This window comes from Centroberyx affinis, unplaced genomic scaffold, assembly GCF_046629955.1.
Source record: "Centroberyx affinis isolate AG114_WGS23_722 - 3 ecotype Tasmania unplaced genomic scaffold, CSIRO-AGI_Caff_v1 ptg001575l_1, whole genome shotgun sequence".
Classification (NCBI taxonomy): Eukaryota; Metazoa; Chordata; class Actinopteri; order Beryciformes; family Berycidae; genus Centroberyx; species Centroberyx affinis.
The window spans coordinates 395,415-417,728 of NW_027280025.1; the positions used below are offsets into that span (position 1 = coordinate 395,415).

A 22,314-nucleotide genomic window follows, 5' to 3' on the forward strand; every position below is an offset into this window, starting at 1 on the left:
CATTTAAAGAGAGAAAGGGATAGTGGTATAACATTAAAAAGAAAGAAGAACAAAAGAAAGAAAGAAAGAAAGAAAGAAGGAAAGAAAAAAAGAAAGCCAGCACTCCTCTGTTCACCATCTGTAACTATTTAGGTTAAAATACGAATGAAGGAGCCACAAGTGTTGACTGGAATTTAAATCTATTTAAATCTAGGCATACAAAAACACAAAACAACATTGTAGACTTATCATTGAGTTGTCAGTAGTCACTAAAAACCACAAGGAGGCGCTGTTTCCTCGCGCAGAACACGGGACAGGTGAGTCACGATGCATCATGGTAATTATAGTGCCGGGTTTCCCCTCGGTAAACAAAGACTACAAACCTAACCACGTGACTGTCAAACCATTATTGACAGGTTGAGCGTGGACTGGTTAGTGTGCGCGCTGTGTGTGTGTGTGTGTGTGTGTGTGTGTGTGAAGTTATGCGGAACTTCTCGTGCCTCGTCCTCGGCGTGTTTCTGCTCTTGCTTCCTATTTACTGAAGTCGCAGGCTTCCTTGAAACAGGTTCAGTCTGAGACCAGAAAGTGTTTCGCAGGCTGACAGCGACAAGTGGCTGCAGTGAGTCCGGCGCACAGGAGCGTAGGCGGGGGCTTCACCTGAGGAGACGAGTCCCATTCAAGATGAGAGCAAGACTTGACACAAGTGGCGTGCAGACTCTTTGATACCTCGTTTTTTTTTACTTTTTAAATATTTCCTCTCGCTTTTTGAGTGTTTTGTTTTTCACGATTGCCTTACTTAGCCTAAACAGACATGAAGTTCAACGGGTATCTGAAGCTCCGGATCGGCGAGGCCGTGGACCTGAAGCCCACCACCACCTCCCTCCGGCACACTGTCATCTTCAACAAGGCGCCCCCCGCCCTGGACCCCTACATCGTGGTGAAGGTGGACGATATAAAAATTGGACAGACGCACACGAAACAGAAAACCAACATGCCGACCTACAACGAGGAGTTCTGTCTCAATGTCAACAACGGGAAACAGATCGAGCTGGCTGTTTTCCACGATACTCCGATTGGATATGATGACTTTGTGGCCAACTGTGTAATTCAGTTTGAGGACCTGATTAGAACCTCCAACACAGAAGAGACTTTCGAGGGATGGGTGAGTAAAAAAAGATCTCACTGGAAGCTACCAGGGGTGTAAATGAAGAAAAAATGGCCTTATTAACCAGGCAAGTTGACTGTCCCTTATAGGAACTAATTATAGTAATCTCCTATTTAATTTTAGAAGGATACTATACAAAACTTAGTGTATCTTGTAGCTACTATAGTTAAAAAAAATACAACAGAAAACCCTAATGATAGTTGCACCCTGGTAGTTAAAAATAGCACAAAGTTTAATAAAGTCACTATAAACTCCTTATGGAGCACCACAGCCACACTATAAGTCTCTATATACTGTAGGAATATTGTAGTGATTTTTCATTAGGGACAATACATTCTTATTTACAGCAACAGCAACATTAGTAGGGCCTATTTTCTATGTGATCTAACCCTTGACACCTACTGAATGGCATTTATGAGAGAGTGACTAATATCTTCTATGCCCAAGATCATCAATTAAGCTTGAGGAAACAAAACATTGCCTTTAAACTTGGTGTGTTCAGTGCACCTGTCACTTGCAGTGTATTTTCTGAATGACATTAACACCCCCCCCCCCCCCCCCCCCCCCCCGCCTGCTCTCTGACAGGACAGCTCTAGTTGAGAGGTTTAAGATGTTCTCTCAGGTGCTGCCAAGGAACGTCCTCACATGTTCAGGCTTCTTACTTAGGGCAATGTAGTGGACAAGAGACCTTCCACCTCCTTCACATATTGACTTAGAGGCCTTCACTTCACAAATAAGGTCTGAAACCGCACACGCCTCTGCTGTGCAAAGGTGTGAATTCTGGTTTCTGTAGGCCATGCAGGCTTGCTATGCCATGTAAAGCACAAGAGGTGCACAAACTAGCAGCACCCTGGCCGACGCTGTCTGTGACCTGCCGCTACAAACAAATGTATGACGATACCCCTGCCTTGCATCCCACGCTGCCAGCAGTTACCATAGGTGAAAGGTAAACCATGCATGGTAGATTAAGATGCAGTCCAAGCGTTGACCTTAAACGTAAGCACTTTCTTTGCTCAACGTAGACATTGGACGATTCAAAGCAAAACGAAAGCCAAAAGCTCATAACAGCTCATGATAAAGGCCTCATACAGAATTTCAGCTTATCATTTCTTAGTGATCTTGGTGACGACCCTGTGCTCAGGATTCATCCGCATTTCCCACGACTTCAGGTTGACAGTGACACAGACGGAAACCTGCATCTCACACTGGAGTTTCCCTCCTCTGACTGACTTTCGCCCCTCTGGGACTGAGCCATTCCAGGTGTCAGTAAATGTAACATGAACCTGTCAGGGCCTGGAGCAGGTAGAGGTGGTATCGACTGTGTACCATAACACTCACTGTCCTCCTGTCTGCATGCTGCTGGATCATTATAGGTGTCTCTCCTTGAGCAGCAGGATAATGCGAATGCTGAATTGATGCAGAATTCTGGTCCAGCTACTGTCAGTCAAGACTGACTTTATGCAAATCTTCTCTAAGACAAGCAGTGAGGGGAAGCGGCATACAAATGGAGCTGCCCTGCTGCTTCTAGAAAAACTAGAACTAATTCGTTAGTGCAGTTGGCTTTCTCACTTCAAGGTGCAAGCTTGAAGTTATAAGCTAGATCTGAACTGTGAAAACAGTTTTGTGCCTTGTTGGCCTGTCTCTCTCTCACGTGAGGCAGCAGAGGCGAGGGCACAAGCCTCCACACGCCCACGCTGCTGTTTATTGCAGCTTTCCCACCGTCTGATCGGCGCTCAAAGGCTCACTGCTTCAGCGCTCAGTCTCTATTGGCTCACAGCCAGATGCTCTACTTTCTCTCTTGACTCTTATGTTCACCCCTTCTTCTGCAGACAGGCCACACCTCCCACTGTATGCCCTTAAACTTCACAAAACACTAGAGGCCCTTGCTGGTGGAACTGGCACACACGCCGAGTGCTTTCTTTAAGAGTCCCAAAGAAATCAGCTGAATTGACCAGAACCTCTGAAGAACATCGGCAGAGGAACTTGCACTACCAGTCAAAACTTTAGACACACCAGATTTTTCTTTATTTTTACTATTTTCCACATTTTAGAATAATAGTAAAGACATCAAAACACAAAATAACACAAATGGAATTATGCAGTGACGAAGAAAGTGTTAAACAAATCAAAACTATCTTATATTTTAGATTCTTTTAAGTAGCCGCCCTTTGCCTTGATGCAAAGGCTTTGGAAAGAAATTCATACATAGGCATCAATTTCACGATTTGTATTTGTCTAGGAAACACATTTAAGGCATTTATGGATAAGCCTTTAGATTAAAATGGCTTTAAGACAATGAAAAACATAGCACATTCAATCAGATGTGTCCAAACTCTTGAAACTCTTGAAAGGGAGTGTTTACTCCCTTTCCAGCCCTGGGTCTTTAGAGAGTGAAGCTGTTGCCGTCATTGACCTTCTGAGTTCACCCCATGACATCTGTACACAGTACGATGCCAGCAGTCAGTGATAGCTGCTGGTGTGTCATCTCCTGCTGTGGCAGTGGCTTAACCTCTTCTGCCTCCCACCCATTTTGCTCACATCCTCATCACTGGAGGCCAGTTGTTTCCATTGTCACCCACAGCCACCCCACCCATCCCACTGCTGCCACCACACGGGCCGTGACATTTCTGACTTGATGTTACTCAATTTGATTCATTAATCAAACTTGACACATTATGTCGGCTGTAACCTGTATCTAAGCATTTGCGGGCCTGTATAGCCAGAGCGGTTTCTCAGACTTGATTGATGACGTCCTCCCAAAGAGTATTAGAAATTGAAATTGGGTTAAATATGGCCCCTCAGCATTTTCCAACAAAATGTACTGCTTGCTCGACTGAAACAAGCCCCTTCCCCGTTTCTAAAAAAAGAGATAAACTTCCTCCTCTGTAATGTAGCAGTTGAGTTTCTGCTTTTTAAATACATCAGCCTCTCAAATAGCATCAGCCTCTCAGCACCCACATCTATTACAGAGCAGAACTGCTCCATCTTCATCTAACTCAAGTTCTGTCGCTGTTTACCTCAGCTGCTTTACAGACAGGGGAAGAAAGAGAGAGACTTTCAGAAAGTGACTGATGCGTTGCAATTGTCATGCTTTTTTTTTCTCCACTGGAGCTTGGGCAAAGTAAACCATGGTGAATGCCAAAGATGGCACTGAGATCAAGTGGACAGGTCAAACTGGCTGCCTAGTGTTTAGATTGAGATGCAGGGTGATAGGAGCAGGGAACTGATAAGAACTCTTCCTTCAAGTAAAGAAGTTCGAAACAAATGAACTCTTCCTTCAAGTAGAGAAGGTCGAAAGTTTCAGACCTAATATATCACTTCTGCTGCAGACACCCAGTGTTTTCCAGTCGGGTGTATGTGTAACACAAATAGATCTTTATTTGAGCTTACAGTGACCAAAGTTTCCATTCGGTGGTTACTGCAGGAAGCGCGTTACTCTGTCCCCGGCCGCCTCTGTCGAGACCCACTTCTGTATGTAGGTCCTCTTAATGCTTAACTTGGACATTTGTAAGTCATTCCTCTCAGCTGAGCATGGTGTCACTGCAACCACTGCAACCAGCCCAACCTGCTAGACCTGCTCTCTTGCCTGTCTGTCATGTTGTCTGAATTCTCCCCACGTTACACATACACATCAAAGCATGCACAAATATGCACCGGCATAGCTGCATCTATAGCATACCGGCACTAAAGGACACAGGCTCATATGTCACGCAGATACCACTGCACATATTTTTCCCCCTGTTATTATGAGCCAAACCATCTTTGAACTAACAAGTCTTCTCACGAATTGTTATTTGTATTGTCTCCAGTGTTTTTGGTCAAATATATCATGTTTCTGCTCAACTTTATTGTGATGTATGTTTAATATATGTTATCTTCAGGTACATAACTGAATTGGTTGTGATTTTTTGAGAATAAATTACTGTTGTGGTGGATCTTAATATCATTCTGTTTACCTCAGTGTTTTGGTATACACAAATATAATATGTGTGTGTGTGTGTGTGTGTGTGCAGATGGACTTGGAGCCGGAGGGCAAGGTCTACGTCCTTATTACACTCACTGGATCCTTCACTGATGGTAAGACCGCCACACTGGATCTTGGAATGCAACCCTATTTTCCTCCTCACGCATAAATATCCCCATCCCACTTCCCTTCCTCCGTTCATTTCTTTTTATTTCACGCACTCTTGGAAAAACAGCGCTAACCCTTTCCACCGTCTCAGTCAGTCCTCCTGTTGTCACCACCTCCTCCTCCTCCTCCTTTCGAATCATTATTGATATCTGCCAGCCATTAAATGCCCACAGTGTAATAAAAGAGGCCGGTGCGTGCATACCTGAGTGTGTGCGTTGAGTGTGACAGACGTGAGAGTGACACGGGCAGGTCGGTATGCGCTCGTCTGGTTAATGTGTTGTGATGAGAAGAATGCTTTCTTTCTCCGCACGTCAGTGTCACGCTCCTGCTCGGCGGCGGCGGCATGTTGGGAGGCTTCACTGGCGTCCCGCAGAGCTAAGGCACTTTAGTCTGTCTGACCTTCACAAGTCAACAGCCTGAGTCGCTCGGCAGCTCCCTCTAGAGGCTTTAATGCTCTCACCGCTCGAGCCTCTAGCAGCCCTGATAGAGTATCTGTACCTGAAATACATGTCGGTAATGTTTTACCCACTGAGGTGTAACCGATCAAATAAGACGAACAGGAAATGAGGCGCAGGTGATCTTGAGGAGAAGGGGGTTAGCAGGCTTCAGTTTTCTCATCTCACCCCCCCCCCCCCCCCTCTCTCTCTCTCTCTCTCTCTCTCTCTCTCTCTCTCTCTCTCTCTCTCTCTCTCTCTCTCTCTCTCTCTCTCTCTCTCTCTCTCTCTCTCTCTCTCTCTCTCTCTCTCTCTCTCTCTAAGTTCCCCTTTTATCTGCTGTCACGCCTGAACGCATGTCAAACCTCACAAAACGCTGCACTGCTATTCTGGAGAATAAGTAGCAGTGTGTATGATAAATATTGAACCAGGGATTGATATGTTTGTACATGAAGCTGTTGCACTGTGGTGTGACTGACCGGTACTGCTGTATTTATTCTGTGATCTGTGCTCTTCTGCATTGTATTTGTCTTTCCACACTGTTGATATGAAGGCTAATGTGATGTGGGACAGTGCATAGGGTTAGTCTCAGACTTGGTAGGTCCAATCTTGAGTTGACTGCTTTGGTCTTGATTAAAAGCACTGATGAAAGTGCTGAATATTAGTTAGTATTTACTATCTGCAACATCTGATGGACCACTGAATGAAAATGGTGTCGCTCCTTGTGCTGTCCATGTGTTTAGTGAGTTTCAACAGTTTGAAGTGAAACAAGCCACAGCCAGCAGGAGATTTTATCACAGCCAAAGGAATTATTTGAATTGTTCATTGGCTCTAGGAAATACTGTATTCAAAATAATAATAGAGGATGCTGTGTATTAGTGGCTCCATAGGCATAGTAATGTTGACAGTTAGTGTTAAAGTGGCTCCTGTACAGCAGTCATGCTGTTTGTATCTCATTTTACTGAGCTGAAATTTCAAGTGTCATGTGGTAACACTTGAAGTGTAAATTTGAGTGTTTATTGGCAAATAACACTCAATTTGTACCACCAAGATTTGTTTTAACTTCTTTCCCACTGCTGGAAACTGGCAGCAGGCCATACGGCAGAGGATACTGCTGTTTTCCCCAACCAGTCTGTCTTCCACCCTCGCTTGTTTGATTTATTGGCCATTTTATTTTTTGTTGAAGCAGTGGTTTGTGTGCGGTTGGCCTCTTCTTCTAGTGCTGGCTGTGTGGTGCCAACATTTCTGCTTAACTTAAGGCTGTGTCCTCAGTTGTTTTCTGATCAAAAACCCAGAACACCCTGGAAAGAAGGGTTAGGGTTAGGCCCCAAAGTAAGCTCCTGTCATTCACCTACGGTGGCCTACGGGGGACAGTAGTCACATTCATTGATTTTACAAATCAATGAAAAAAATGTGAACAGGTGAAATGAAAAAAGGGTATCCCCAATTTTTTGCCCCCTCATTTTTTATTTCACAAAAATGTTATGAACTTACAAGAGCATTTTTGCCTCAAGTCCCCTTAATAAATCACCTGGCCCGCTGCATATTTTGAAACGGCCCTTATTTTACCCCCCTGGACGGTCGACGGGAAAGTTTGTCTTCTAGCTTCTAGCTCAGTCACTTATTGTCACATTCATTAACAGCAAACAGCAAAAAAAAACAACAGTGTAGGTTTAAGGACACAAGCACATAATGGAGAGCTTACAGTCTGTGTTTGTGTTAACAGTATGAGGTTGTGACTGGATTATAAGTCATTTCTTCACCACAACTAGCTCTGTTGGCGGGTGGGGGTGGGGGGATGTGGGGGTCGGGTGGGGGGCTCTGCAGACAGGTTTCCATTATGCATGTGTGGTTTTCAACACCTCTCAAATAGCTTGCCTGTACAGAACAGCAGATATGCCTATCAGTCTCATCGAATCAAACCACACGGAAGTGCACAGACAAACTGATGCACCATGAACTTACACAATGTGACGCTCACATAACTATTGTTCATCCACTGCATCCTGCCACAGTCTCTCTGTCCAAGTTGTCAAATGGCAATGATGAACAGGCCCAACACTCTCTCCATTTAATAAAAAATGATCCTTTATTGTGGTATAAAAAATAGATATTTTGTTTATATCGTTATATATATGCCACAACACAGGATGAGTTTTTAATTAGGGAGTGCTGTTCATCCCTATCGATTTATTTCAGCCCGCACCTCTGCTCACAACTTTTCTCCCCTCATCTTGTTGTCAGACGATGCCATAGTGAAAGAGAAGCAGTTCAAGCAGTTCACGAGGAAGCGTCAGCGGGCCGTGAAGCGGAAGATCCACCAGGTCAACGGACACAAGTTCATGTCCACCTTCCTCCGCCAGCCCACCTTCTGTTTTCACTGCAGGGAGTTCATCTGGTGAGAAAGACGCCCGCTGTGTGTACGCATGTTTGATATGTAAACGCTACAGTGGAATATCTGACAGTGTGTGTTTCTCTGCTATAGGGGTGTGTTTGGAAAGCAGGGCTACCAGTGCCAAGGTGAGCAGCCTTTATTTTATCTCTCTCTCTCTCTCTGTCTCTGCCTTTTGACACTGTGCTTTAAAATAGGTTAAGGATGTGATACTGAGTGATGTATTTGTTGTCACCTGCAGTGTGTACCTGTGTGGTTCACAAACGATGCCACCAGCAGGTTGTCACTGTGTGTCCACGCATGAAGAAGCCCACAAGGGAACCGGTAAGAACAGTTTAAGTGACAAGTAAACACTTTTATTAACTCAACAACTCTGTTTCAATTCTGTTCAATAGAGCGCGCGCACACACACGCACACACACACGCACACACACACGTCTGATAAACACCTGCAGTGATCAGGAGCCTGTACAGGTTCCTGTTTTGCGTTGAGGCGGTCACTGAGCCAGAACACTGAGTAAACTTTACCAAAAATGCTTGTTACAGCATGTAAATACTTTATCATATACACATCTGTACTTGTTTCAGCATGTTAATACCTTGGTGTATACATCTATACTTGTTTTAGCGTGTTAGTAGTATTTTTGCATGGTGTTTTACTGATTCTGCTGATCATTACAAGTTCCCCTGCCATGGGGGAATTCAGAGAGAGGCAAATGCCCTCTGAGAAAAAAAGGAACTAAATATTTTCACAATTTACTGTGCGTGTCATTTTATGATCTTTTACATGATGTACATGCGTGCCTGAACATACTTCCTGCCTGCAGGTGGTTTAGTTTACAGTAGAGCCCTGCACAGGACTGTTTTCTTAATTCCGTTCCCGCCCGCTCCCGCTGGATTTCTGACCATTACCGCCCGCAATGTGTGTGTTACTGACCGCCCGCTCCCGCCCACAGCAAAGTTAAAACCGCCCGCTCCTGCAAGATTTGCGTTAGGTCCTGCGGGACCCGCGGGATCCCGATCCCAATGCAGTCCTCTAGTTTACAGCACGCTTGCTGTATGTAGATTGATAGATGCTTCTGAAAAAGCTCTTCCAGCACAGTGTTTTTTCTCCCTCAGTCCATAAACCAAGGCTTCAGCATCAACGTCCCTCACAAGTTCAACATCCACAACTACAAGTCGCCCACCTTCTGTGATCACTGTGGCTCTCTGCTGTGGGGAATAGTCCGGCAGGGGCTGCACTGCAAAAGTAAGAACCGAGTTCATCTGTCTCTCCAAATCAGACTCTCGTTCTCTCTCTGCTGTTTTAACCTCGGTGTCCCTGTCTGTGCTGTCTCTCTCTCTCCAGTCTGTAAAATGAATGTGCACATCCGCTGCAAGGGCAATGTAGCTCCCAGCTGCGGGGTCAACAGTGTGGAGCTCGCCAACAAGCTGGCAGAAATGGGTCTGCAGGCCGGGGGACTCTCCAAACGCAACTCACTGGTACGTACATGCCGTTTAACAGAATGAGTCAAATGAGTGCTTATTCTACTCTAATGTGCCTAACTAGAGAGTGAATAATCAGGTTCTAATTGCTGGTTCCTCTGTTCTTTCCAGTCCAACAGTGCAGACGAGAGCCAGTCCAGAGTGTCCACCGTCAGGAGGGAGAGGGAGGAGCCTCGGCAGCAGACTAGACGGCTCGGCATCTCCAACTTCACTTTCCTCCAAGTGCTGGGCAAGGGCAGCTTCGGCAAGGTGGGCATGACAGCAGAGGATGATGGGAAAATGCTTTACGTGTGTAACAATGAAGTGATAAAAGGTGACACGCGGCTAGAAGGTGGGACCAGGTATACTGGAAGAAAATGGATGTGGTCTATAAAAGATGAAGGGTTTTCATCCCATCCATCCAACCTGAAAAAGCGTAGCTGTTGTGTAGGGAAAGGTGTTACGATGACTCTTAACTAGTACTTTTATGCCAGCAATCATTTTCTAAGAAAAGGCGGGGGATATCTTGTTTTGGAATGAGACTTATTCATTCTGATTAGGAGCTGGAAATGGTATGAAGGTGACAAAAGACCAGTAAATTCCCATCTATCAAACTGAGTGTGTGTTTCCTCCACAGGTGATGCTAGCGAGGCTGAACGGTAAAGAGCGTGTTTTTGCGGTCAAGGTGCTGAAGAAAGACATCATTCTGCAGGATGATGATGTGGAGTGTACCATGACGGAGAAGAGGGTGCTGTCACTGGCCTGCTGTCACCCCTACCTCACACAGTTGTACTGCTGCTTCCAGACACCAGTCAGTGCACACACACACACACACACACACACACACACACTGAGTTCCATATTCACAAAGTTTGCTTTGCGAGGGCAATCTGCGCATTTTTTGTGCCTCAGAGTTTTTGTCTTTTTCACTAAGAACTTTATGCACATCAATTTCATTTCAGTCAGACAAGTGCTTGAGTAAGCAAAGAGCCCCTTCATCACCAGTTGTAAGTGCTAATCGCATGCTTCAGCCGTAAGACTAATCCACAAGGCTGGCACCCTTGCACCCTAAAGCACCCTCTATATTTGGAGCGTTCCCTGATCTGATCTGAGCTGGAAAACCCTCTCCTTTGCTTGCCTGACTTGTTGTTGACAATGTGCAAAGTCCTTACATCACCTTTCAAAGGATCTTATGTGCTACAATAACTTGGGGGAGTTGGTGTTGCAATGTGCAATCTCGATTCGCATGGCTTTACCAACAAATAGAATTTATTCATTGTCAAAATAATTACATTTACATATAATTTAAATATGCATAATCATGGCAGGTACAGTTTTTTTGGCCAGCATCCTTTAAACTCATTGTCCATGGTTAGTGAATAGCATGGCATTCTGATTTGGTCTTTTTGGTGATCTGGACCTGGAGTGGAGTGTTTGTCTTCTCTGTTGCAATACATAAAATGGTCAGCAGATGGCAGCAGTTTCCCAGCCTTGTGTCACAGTTGGCTCAGTAGTGAAAGAATGTAAAAGTGAGAGGGCGTGAGGGAGCGAATGACCCTCGGCATGCCAGAGCTATTCTTCCAGCCACAGAGGGGTCGCAGCCTAATCTGCTTTAGATGTTTGAACCCCCGCTGGCCTACTTCACCGTGGATCAAAATAGAGCGCTGAGTGAAGGATTGACTCCCCCGACCCAGACACACCCACGCACACTGTTAAATGACTAACCTTTGTTCCATCAGTGCAGCTCTTCTTTCCTTTAGACACATTGGTATCTCTGTACCCTTTTCCTAAGCACACTGCCAGTGACATCAATCAGATATGTGGCTTGATATTTTCTGTTTCATTTGGAGGGGCTTTTCATTTGGAAAAGTGCTACAAAAACATCAAGTTTACAATTATCTATGGTTTAACATTTCATTGTGATATTAATATTAGTATCATTATTATATGTTGACTTTTTAAATATACACTCAATGGTACAGCTAGACCACACACAGACATTACCCTCTTCTGCCACTTGTGGAAAACATATTATTATGGACCACAAATGTAATCTCAGAAGGTAAACACCGGACCAGTCTAAACCAGAGCAGTTAAACGGTGTCAGCTATAGCTTTCCTGCCTGTCTTGATTGGTTCAGGGAGCTGTATGACCAGATCTGTACATCATGTCCTGCCACAGTGTTTATTTTCCCCAGGCTGCCATTTTCTAGAACATACATCGACCATAGCCTGTAATGAGAAAAAAAGATTTATGGATTTGATCAGCATGTTTTTGCCCTGCTGACTTGAAACTGCAGACAATTGCGCATGAATCAGTTATAAGGAATTGTGAAATTCATGACAAGCGGATATGTGTTTGTCATCGCTCTTCCTTGATGCAGGCTTAGCATATCTTGGTCACGGTTGCTTGGACTGTAACATGGGCGCTTTTGTGAAGCTAGTGTGTTTGTGTGTACACGTGTGGGTGTGCTCATGTATTAATATCACCTCCTCTTGTGTGTTGCAGGACCGCCTTTTCTTTGTGATGGAGTTTGTGAATGGTGGCGACCTTATGTTCCACATCCAGAAGTCCAGGAAGTTTGAAGAGGCCAGAGCACGTTTCTACACAGCGGAGATCACCTCCGCTCTCATGTTCCTGCACAGCAAAGGCATCATCTATAGGTGGGAAACAGGCGCGCATACAATATAACCTGCTGTGTCAGTGTCATACTGAACAAGCTTATTATGTAGAGATCCCCAAAGCTTACAGGAATAGTTCACCCCACAATGAAAATGCAGTCATTATCTACTCATCCTCATGTCAGTCGAAACTACATGAAGTTCATAGGACCAAACGCACAGCGAGTTAGCCCCCACAGTTCCTTCTCAGCCTTCTCCCAAACTATTGAAATTAACGATGCCATCTTTTTACAGGTCCGAAAAAGTAGAAAATGTCCATCATATTCCTCCAAACTCGTGCATAATTCAAGTGTTTTGCACTGTGGGTCCAAACGTCCAATATTGCCCTCATTGTTTCTTATATTCTGACAATTCTGTGGCTGCGCACAAACCCATAGCAGCAAGCAGAGTCTCCTGCCAGAGTGCTGACTACAGCATTGTCAGAATTTTCATTTTGGGGAAAACTATTCCTTTAATAATAGAATTTCCTATGAAACATTAATGGATTATGATAATCATAGTATAGCTCCCATCCCAGCCTCAGATATTTGAGTATATTATTCGTTGACCTGAAGTTGAGGTGAGTGCGTGAAGCTGGTCCCATGGCAGGTCAGGTCTTCCAGCACCAGTGTATGTGTGGAGCGGTTTAGTCCTTTTTAGGATGCTGTTGTCTGCTTTGAGTGGCAGCGCAGAGAGCTCCCAGCCACTGCATGATGATAAGGGGGCATCATGTGAGCGAACAGTAAATGCTGCGTTATATTTAGATGTGTGTGTTCCATGTCAGCACCCACCACACAGCACGACTGTTAGCCTGACATGCCAGCCACAGTTTGAATGGTAGAACTGAAATAACTGGCCTGTTAGCAGCTCTTCTTAAGAAGTGTAGAGCTTGTGCCGCCTCCTCAACTTAATGGACGAAGTTGTAGCCTCAGTCGCTGTGTTATGTAACATAATTGCTTTCTCATGACTTAACTAGTTATCTCTCTGACCCCTTGGTCTTCAGGTAAAGGGTTGCTTTGATATGGAGGAGCCACAGCCTTTCAGGGTTAAAACAACTTCTGTCATTAGTGCTACAGTGTCTCCATGTTTCCTATAGGACTGACCACTTAAGGAAGTAGTTTAAAGGTGCCATGTTTTTGATTTCAAATATGCTATGGCTCAGGATATGAATAATGTTCCTCATGATAGTTTGCAAATAGATGTAGTTTAGTTAAAAGGTATTGATTGATTGAATGAATTTTAAGACGAAACAATCCTCCAGTATAGTGATACTTGAGGATCTGGAGTTAGTCTGAAAAAAGTTAGCCTGTAAAAAAGGATCAAAGGACTTTAAATCGAGCTACTCTAACAAAATCAAATTCTAACAATGCCTTCATTAATCATCTTTTATCATATAAGTATAGATATATAAAAGCTCCTTTAAATCATGCAACTATAGTCTTGAATGCCATGACCAGGTTATCATTATAGTGTAAAACTCTCTTTCTGTGTCTTTGCATAGATTTCAAAGACAAGGTAGTTTGTCTAGATACAGGTTTATTGTCTAACCACAGTCACAGACTCTGTGCGTCACAGTGCTTCAGCACTTCCTCTTCTCTTCTTAGGAAGTTCTGTTTTCCTCTCATTGCAACTGTACCTCTTACTTACTGAGTCAGTCATTCTTGCAGTATGCCAGATCAGCAGCTAAGTGCGGGAGCTAAGTGCGGGAGAGGAATAGTTTATTTGTTATAGCCTACATCATACTGTCCACCTGACCCGCTTCCCATAGAAAGAGGTTCAAAGTTAGACCTGTCTGTCGAGTGTGAGGAGGTTGATGATGGAGGAGAGGTGCAGTAGGTGCAGTGAGTTATTTGGGTGGGGACATGTACATGTGGAGACATAGCACAATGATGAGAGTGTGGCACTAAAGCTGCCAAGGTTAGGGGTTCAGTTCCCACTGAGGCCACCCATGCTAAAAATGTATACACTACTGATACTGTGAGGTGCTTTGGAGCATGAAAGCAGTTACTAAATGGCCATGTGATTGGGGTGAGGACAGAGATAGCCACTTAAACAGAAAATCAATTTTAATGTGGTATTATAATACCTGTCAACAACAAACAAACCAAAACATACTACTTAGGCCTCCATGTCAGAAGTTGTTTTATATCCAGGTTGTATTAAGCCCTAGCATGCTCTGAACTGTGTACTCTATGGCTGAATGGCCATCACATGTTTGTAGTGGACTTGCCCCTGTTTGGCCTGTTTGTTCGGCCGTGAAGCTCCGGCACTATGAGCATCTGACTCAGTGTTACACAATCGGCTTACTGCAGGGAAGAGCAAACCGGATTAATCCAACCATACCAATGTTGCTGGCTCGGCTGTCTGTCCGACTCTTTCACTTTCAGTCTTTCTCTGTTCCTGTATCTGTCTCTCTGCCTGGGCCATAAGACAGTAACAGCTGTACAGCTTCAGTCCCTGACTGTTAAAGGGTCGACACCTTGGATGACCTTGGTGCAGCGTTGGGTCACCTGATCTCAGATTAGAGCTGAACTCCAGAGCAACACCAGGCACGTTAAACGCTCTGTCAGATGGCAAAAGGCTCCACCTTGCATGAGTAGAGAGGCGGAGCTTTCACTTCCTCTGGTTATACAGAGATTTACAGTCAGCACTCGGTGCGAAGGTACTTCCACTGAATATTACCGCACATATTATTTTTGTGTGGTAATATTATTATTGAGTTAAGATGCACAGATGATTCTTGTCAGTTCATGTTGGTCATTCATCAATTCGGCAACATAAAGGACACAGTTGTCACAATTTCCATCTATTAATTCAGATGAATGTGTGTAATTTAATTAGGACAAGGCTAGCTAGGGTTTCATCCCAGCTGTCTCTTGAAAAGAGCCTTTTACTAACTAAAATGAGTATGAATTCACTTAAATTCAGCAGCTTGGCTTTTAAATTCTGTGTATAGAAGTTTGTAGTAGAAGTATGATTCTAAATGTAACTTTGCATTACTTTGGAAAGTGAATATAATTGATAATGGGTTTCAAATTACATAGTTACTCATTAACAAACTATTATTACTTCATTAAGTGCCAATACAGCCGACAACAGCTGATTCACTATGCAGTAAATTGGATCTGCTTCCACGTAACAACATTAGCTAATAGCGAGTAAATTGCCTTTCCAAGTAACGACGGACAGCAAGAGCAATTGAGGCCACATTGTTATAGTTAATGCCTTTCCATTCTGACAGGTAAATATTGACATTAGAGCGCTTCTTCCTTCTCGCCAGCCCAACTGGTCATCTGCATGTGTCAGAGTTTTCCTGGCTGCTGTTGGTCAGGCAGGCGTCTGTTTGTCAGTTCAGAAGTGTCTCCTGCTGCCAGAGGAGCCTTGCTGTCCTCAGACGGCCTTTTCTGTGTCTCTTCCACCACTAATTTCGCCCTCCTCCAGATATATTTATAAACCCCACTGACGGGGTGTGACTGGAGACTGTGCACAAACTGACATTTTAGGGAAGACAGCCTTTGGACAATTGGATTTTAGTGTCTGATTAGCTTCAGGCCTATACTAGGATTCAGATAATGATGTGTTTCTGTGTGCTGGATAAAAAGTTCCCTAATAGAAATATCTCACTGTTTCTGTTTCTCTGTGTTTCTGTCTTGCCTTCTAGGGATCTAAAATTGGACAATGTTCTTCTTGACAAAGACGGCCATTGTAAGCTGGCAGACTTTGGCATGTGTAAGGAGGGCATGTTTGACGGCGTGGCCACCGGGACTTTCTGTGGCACCCCTGATTACATAGCTCCCGAGGTCAGTTTCTACCCTCCTACTGAACAACATCACTGCTAGTAACAGTATACACGCACACACACACACACACTGTGCACCAAGACTCATAACTACTAATACCATAGATGGTGAGATCCTTTATCCGCCACGTCTATGATACAACTAATTTTTCAGTTTTGATACAGTTCCCAATCCCGTCCTCTCCCCACATCACTCCACCTCACTAAAAACAACACTGTGGTCACTGCTCATGTATTTCTGTCTTACTGCAAGGCAGCACACCTGTGTGGATTTGAGCCAAAGCCCTGCTTGAGCCTCTTGTCGTTCTGAAGGGCCGTGTTGACCTGACAACCCCTGATCCCCCTCATCTGAATGCACCATGAGAGACGTGCTTTGTTTTCTTAATGAGGGACTGAGATACTCTGCGGTGTGTGTTAATGTTTGCGTGGAAAGCTTTTCGGAGTTTTATTTATGACCAAGATTTACGTGTCTGGATTTATGAATGGCTTCTTTGCCATCCTCAACACTTGGTCCACAGTGTGCCCCATTTACAGCACGTTAAACACCCACACACACACACACTAACTGAACATCATGCAGCAGTTTCCAGTTTGCCGTTAAGCTCCCCGATGCTCTGAGATGGTTAACGTGTTGGTATGATGTGATTTGGTTCCACAGATCCTCCAGGAGATGCTGTATGGACCCTCTGTTGATTGGTGGGCTCTGGGGGTGCTGCTGTACGAGATGCTGTCGGGACACGCCCCCTTTGAGGCGGAGAACGAGGACGATCTGTTTGAATCTATCCTCAACGAGGAGATCGTTTATGCCTCCTGGCTCAGCACTGAGGCTGTGAATATACTCAAAGCTGTGAGTCCACCCTCAGTTTTATGCCCGCTATCAGTTTTGGATTCAGAGTTAATAATAGGTTAACAGTAAACATGACTGCAGGACGGATGAATTTGTTGTAGTCTTTGGGTGTCATATCCTGTTGGCAGGAGTTTACACTTCTCAGGTTGCCTCTCTGAGACAGGACTCCACACATTGTTCACATTATACAATTGCAGGAAATGCCTCAGACTTTTTTTTTTAACTGTGATCTAATGACAGACGAAATCGATTTCTCACTGTGGTCGCATTTAGTACACTGTGGGGAAAACCAATAAGCAGTGTACAGTTACTAAAAGACCAGTTTCCCGCATTGTTGGATGCTCTAATGAGAGAAGCCGAGGGATGATAGAGCTGTGATCTGGACATGTGGAGGGCGAGAGCTGCTGGATACAGTGAGAGACCACAGGTGGAAGGGCTTTGCTGTGGATTTCTGTGATCAGGTTTTGTTATTTGTTGTCCTTCAGACCGACTGGCTGCAGAATGAATGGCAGCCTCACAGAGCGCTGCCAGCCAGCTGTTGGGCCTGACTCTTACGTAACTACATTAAGGCACGGCCCACTGCCCAGCCACAGCACACGCTATAAATACAGCGACACCTCCTTCCACCGTTCCTCCCGTCTTTGCTCTCTCCGCTCCCCTTATCCTCGCTAGTGTTGTTCTTCCAACATGCTTGAGGAAGCACTGGTGCAAGCTCCATCGCCGGTTTGCCCCTGGCGACACGTGTTACATAAAGACGAGTGTCTGTGTGAGTGGATTTGAATGCTGCTGCACTATTTATACTGGAGGCTGATCCAAGGTTTTCCCTTATTCCTGTAAGCAAGCCCACAGAGTTCAGAGCCTTATATTTGATAATCAAATGAAACGATTGTTCTCCTGCCTGATTGCTTTGCATGCATCTGTTACGGTGCAGAATGGCTTTTTCTCCATCCCTCTGCTGCAGTGCTGACATGGCAGGTCTGGTAGAGTGGATGGCACCGCTGACGTGGAGCCATGGAAAGATGGCATCAGCTTCAGTGGATTAGTCTTTTTTTCAGTTTTGTGGTCTAGAGAGTTGGAGTGAAATCCAGATGGCTCACGAACTGACTGACCCCTGCTGCTCACCTCACCATTAGTTTCACTTTACTTAGGTACATTCCCACCTCTTCATCTTTTTGTCTCTTCTTATGCGGCATTTTCCTTTTTCCACATTCACTTCTTTTCTCATCTCTTTTCTCTCTTGACCTTTGCGGATAGTTTTGCTGAGACTGCTGTGTTGTTCAGGCCAGGACTCTGGTAGTTAATACTGTTTGGGGCAGATGTGGCAAGACGTATTAATCTATACGTGGACTCGGGGTTAATCTGGCCCCCGTCACTCCTGAGAGAGAGGCTTGTTACTTTGTTTTGGCCCCATCTGAATGTCACCACCAGCCTTGAGGTGCGTGCAGACTCGTGCAGAGAGAGCTGTCCCAAACACATTTATTTGTTTCTTCAGTTTCTTCCCTGGGGGCCAGGTTGAAACACTGTTTTTAATTTTAGTTTGTTTTGTTTTGGCCTCTCCCTCTGGCCTCTCCCACCTACGAGCATCCGACGTTTGGTTGCAGAGAAATTGTTGTCACCTGGAGTCCAACAAGTGATTCACTGTTCTGTCGTTGGCTCAGTAAGCGCAGGTGTATAACACCAGGAAGTTGAGGCAACTTAACTGCAGTTTCCTGGACTTGGTGTGTCTCTAGCAAATCGCGGTGGGAGGTGCCAGACATCCACCAGGGTGTGTGTGTGTGTGTGTGGGTGGGAGGTGGGGACTGACGGGATGTCATCCTGGCTCTAGTCCAGTTTGGCATTGCTCCAGAGAGTGGCTAGTATGATCCAGCCAAAACTAAAGACTTGCTCACTCTTGTATACAGATCATCTATAGATAATTAATTTCCTTACTTGATATTTGACCGATTTTATACAGTTTGTTACACTCTTTTTGTTGATGTTGTTTCTGTTCATGTAATGAGAGTTTATGAAATGTTATCTCTTTAACATAGATTTTGTTGATATTATGCTGGGTTCTTTTTTGATTCCTTTAGTGTAAAGTGTCTTTGAGTTCATCCATGTCTCTGTTTCTCCAGTTCCTGACCAAGAACCCAGCGCGGCGTCTGGGCTGTGTGGCCTCAGAGGGCGGGGAGAGCGCTGTGACCAGTCACGCCTTCTTCACTGACATCGACTGGGACAAGCTGAACCGCAGGGAGCTAGAACCGCCCTTCAAGCCCAGGATCGTAAGTGACACGCCTGGTGTAATTTATAACATGATGGAGGTGTGTGTATACAAGATAATGGAGCCAGTGTGTAGACACTATGTAATGTTTGCCTTTGTCTTACCTCGCGGTTGTAATTGTGCTATAAGGAAACTTGGCTACAATTATGTTGTGATATAAGCAAAGGTTCTGATAAATCCTACCGGTTAATTGCCAGTTTCTTCAACGTTTTCAGGGATGGTGCCATTTTTCACCAGCAGATAATTGTGTGCCTTTACCTCTAACAAGAACAATTCTTTATTATCCCCCTCCAGAAAACAGCAGAGGATGTAAACAACTTTGACCCGGACTTCACCCAGGAAGAGCCCACCCTCACGCCCATCGATGACCCCCTCATCCCCTCCATCAATCAGGACGAGTTTGGTAACTTCTCCTTCACCTCGCCTGAATTGCTGGAAAGCTAGGAGTCTCCTCACCAACTGTCGGCCTGCACTTCTCTGACTCTAACTGTTGCTGTATAGTTTTGTCTCAGACTGTTCCCACTGGTACATATGATATGTGACATTACACAGAGACATGAAGGTTGACCATGCCATGGACTGAGCCAAATAAATGCTCATTCAACAAGAACTGGGGCCACACTTGATGAACTCTGTAACACTTGAAGACAACCATTATATATGAGCTTTTGAATTGTCATTCAATCTTTGACTGATATGGCTGTATTATTGGTACTCATCCAGGTATGGGTCTATACTGAAATGGTATAGTTGACATCATGGTATAGTTGTGGATCCCATCATCGCTCATCATGTAGAGAGAGAAAATGGCTGCCTGCTGGAGAACAGTGCTGAAGAGCCTGGCTGAGGTCATGTCAAGGTTCATGTTAACAGACTCATTACAACTGTATGTCAGAATTTTATTGTGAATTTGCTCTCGCACAGATGAATGAATTTGCTTTCAGTTACTTAAAATGAAAAAGCACTTTTGGAACAAAGGGTTAAGTCTGTGTTTTGTATTTGATGATCTATTTCTGCTCTAGCACAGAAAAGAGAATGACAGGAATCAATTCTTATTTTAACCAACTCTGCCAGAGATTCACAGAACAGTTGAGCTGCCTGCTAAAATCCTGGAAGGACTGACTGAGCATAGTTTCTCAGTGATGTGACTCTACTGCAGGGGGAAAAAAATGGTCAAAACACACACACACACACACACACACACACACACAGTGACTGAATGAGAATCAGAGTTTATTCCCTCTTTCAAAAGAAGTGTTATATGTAAAGAAGCAGGACTTATTCTAAAAAGCAACAATCTAGCATTTTTTTCTGGGAATGATGAAAAGTTGTATCAAAGGGATAGTGTTTATCTGAGTTTATTTTATATGAGTCAATTCCAGATGTCATTTGATGTGTAGAATTCCACCAATCAGCCTGTAACAACAAGTTGGCACCCTTCTCTATGACTAAGGTACCTTTCACGTAAATGGAGCAGCCAGACATCAAGTGGATGATACAAGATTTCATCTGAGCTGAAAGCACTGTGGTGATTCATACTGATTGTGAAATTCTGAAAGTTTGGAGATTTCATCATGCACAAGTGCCTGGGTCAGGAGAGTCCTGTATGGCAAAGGTTAACTAGATAAGCAAATCTAGGCAAACGGAGGGGAGCAAAATAATCCATTGTCAAGTCTAGGTGAGTCTGTCTGAAAAGTTCTCAAGAGCAACAGCAGTCACTAGTGTCTCTCTCACACATTTCTCTCAACAAACACAGCGTCTTTGAAAAGTTCCAGGTTTGTGGGCAGACAGGTTGGGTGTTGCCAGCTGAGCAAGAGAGCTGTTTTCAAACCTGTAAAACTAACAAGGTTATTGAATATTCCCCCTGCTGCACACTTCAGCTGCCCTCTTTACTTGAACATGAAATGGAAACTAGGAAGAGAGAGAGAGAACTTGAAACCTTAACCCTATCGTACAGTAACATTGGCCAATCAACAGATTTTATCGTCACAAACCAGTAGAGAATAAACAGGAAACCACACAGCGTCATGACTCTCGCCTTTGATAGCAACAGGAAGACTTGAGAAGGAAAGGAATCTTGCTTTTTTCTCTATGAGGCTCTTAAACTTTGCCAGGCATGCTAATGTTCTGTTAGTAAAGGAGACTGAAAACAAAACACCAACAAAGAAAATCTTGCCTTGAGGGGGAATCTAGTGTGAACGGCGGCGCTGCCCCGGGCTGACCCTGCCCAGATGGGACGACCCTGACCTGACAGAGGGGAGATAGACGCTTCCTGTTAGTTACCATGAGGAAGTCTTCAGGCTCCGCATCACATCTGCTTATCTCCTCAGCCCTGCTGCCCTGCAGAAGACTTGCACTGCAGAATAAATGATTAAAACACGGCTGCGGTGTGTGTTCTGAATCTGAAAACGGTGTCACCATCCTTTGACGGCACCAAAGGAAGAGCTACTGTGATGAGTGTGCAATTCAAAATCATACTTAACACTAGAAAGATACAGTAGCTTGCCATAAAAATGCATTTGTATCTTAAGTCAAACAGCTATTTAGATTGAGAAATTCTGTTTACTACCAAAAACTCCATTTGAGCTAATGGAGGCCAATACTAGCCCAAAGCTCTTCTTATCCTGCCTTGATCCCTTTTTAGTCTCTGATTTACTTTAAACATCAGTTTAGCTCAGGATTTAGAGGTGTATTGATCTTGGGGGGCTTTACAACAGCCAACTAATCTGCTTTAAGCTTTCCTTAACAAGGACAGTCGCCGTGCGCAATGCAAGAATAGGACATTGGGTGAAATTACTTGACTTTTTATTTGTTTACCCCTCAGTGTGTCCCTGTCTGGCAGCTTTCCTCGGGCAGCGTCTGAATGAGAAGATAGACTTATGAGCCTTGTCTCAACTGTCATTACAGAGACTTACTGATGGCTGCCAGCAGTGTGTCTGCACTGCTTGATTCAATTGGTGTTTGGCCCTGCTGTCCTTGCTGTTTGATTGATACCGCAGAAGGAGCAATAGAAAATGAAAAAGATTGACATCTCCACACACCAGCTAAGCATTTCCCTCCAGAAATGTTAAGTCTCGTTGCTTGTTGAATTTTTTTTGCCATCAATGGAAAATAGCTTTTAATTCAGCTTCATCACTTCGCAAACCCCAAGCCTTCTTCATACACTTTTGTAAATCTTCATT

General features: G+C 44.4%; 1 protein-coding gene across 1 annotated transcript; it reads left to right on the forward strand.

Annotated features, from left to right (window-relative positions):
• Positions 1-528: 528 nt before the first annotated feature.
• prkcha (protein kinase C, eta, a) lies at positions 529-20,122 on the forward strand. The gene is made up of 14 exons (XM_071527733.1): positions 529-1,141; positions 5,158-5,221; positions 7,955-8,108; positions 8,196-8,230; positions 8,344-8,426; positions 9,222-9,351; positions 9,451-9,584; positions 9,699-9,836; positions 10,204-10,377; positions 12,075-12,229; positions 15,888-16,026; positions 16,684-16,872; positions 18,987-19,133; positions 19,427-20,122. The coding sequence occupies exons 1-14, from the start codon at positions 791-793 to the stop codon at positions 19,574-19,576; spliced, it is 2,043 nt and encodes a 680-aa protein (XP_071383834.1). The 5' UTR covers positions 529-790; the 3' UTR covers positions 19,577-20,122.
• Positions 20,123-22,314: the final 2,192 nt, after the last annotated feature.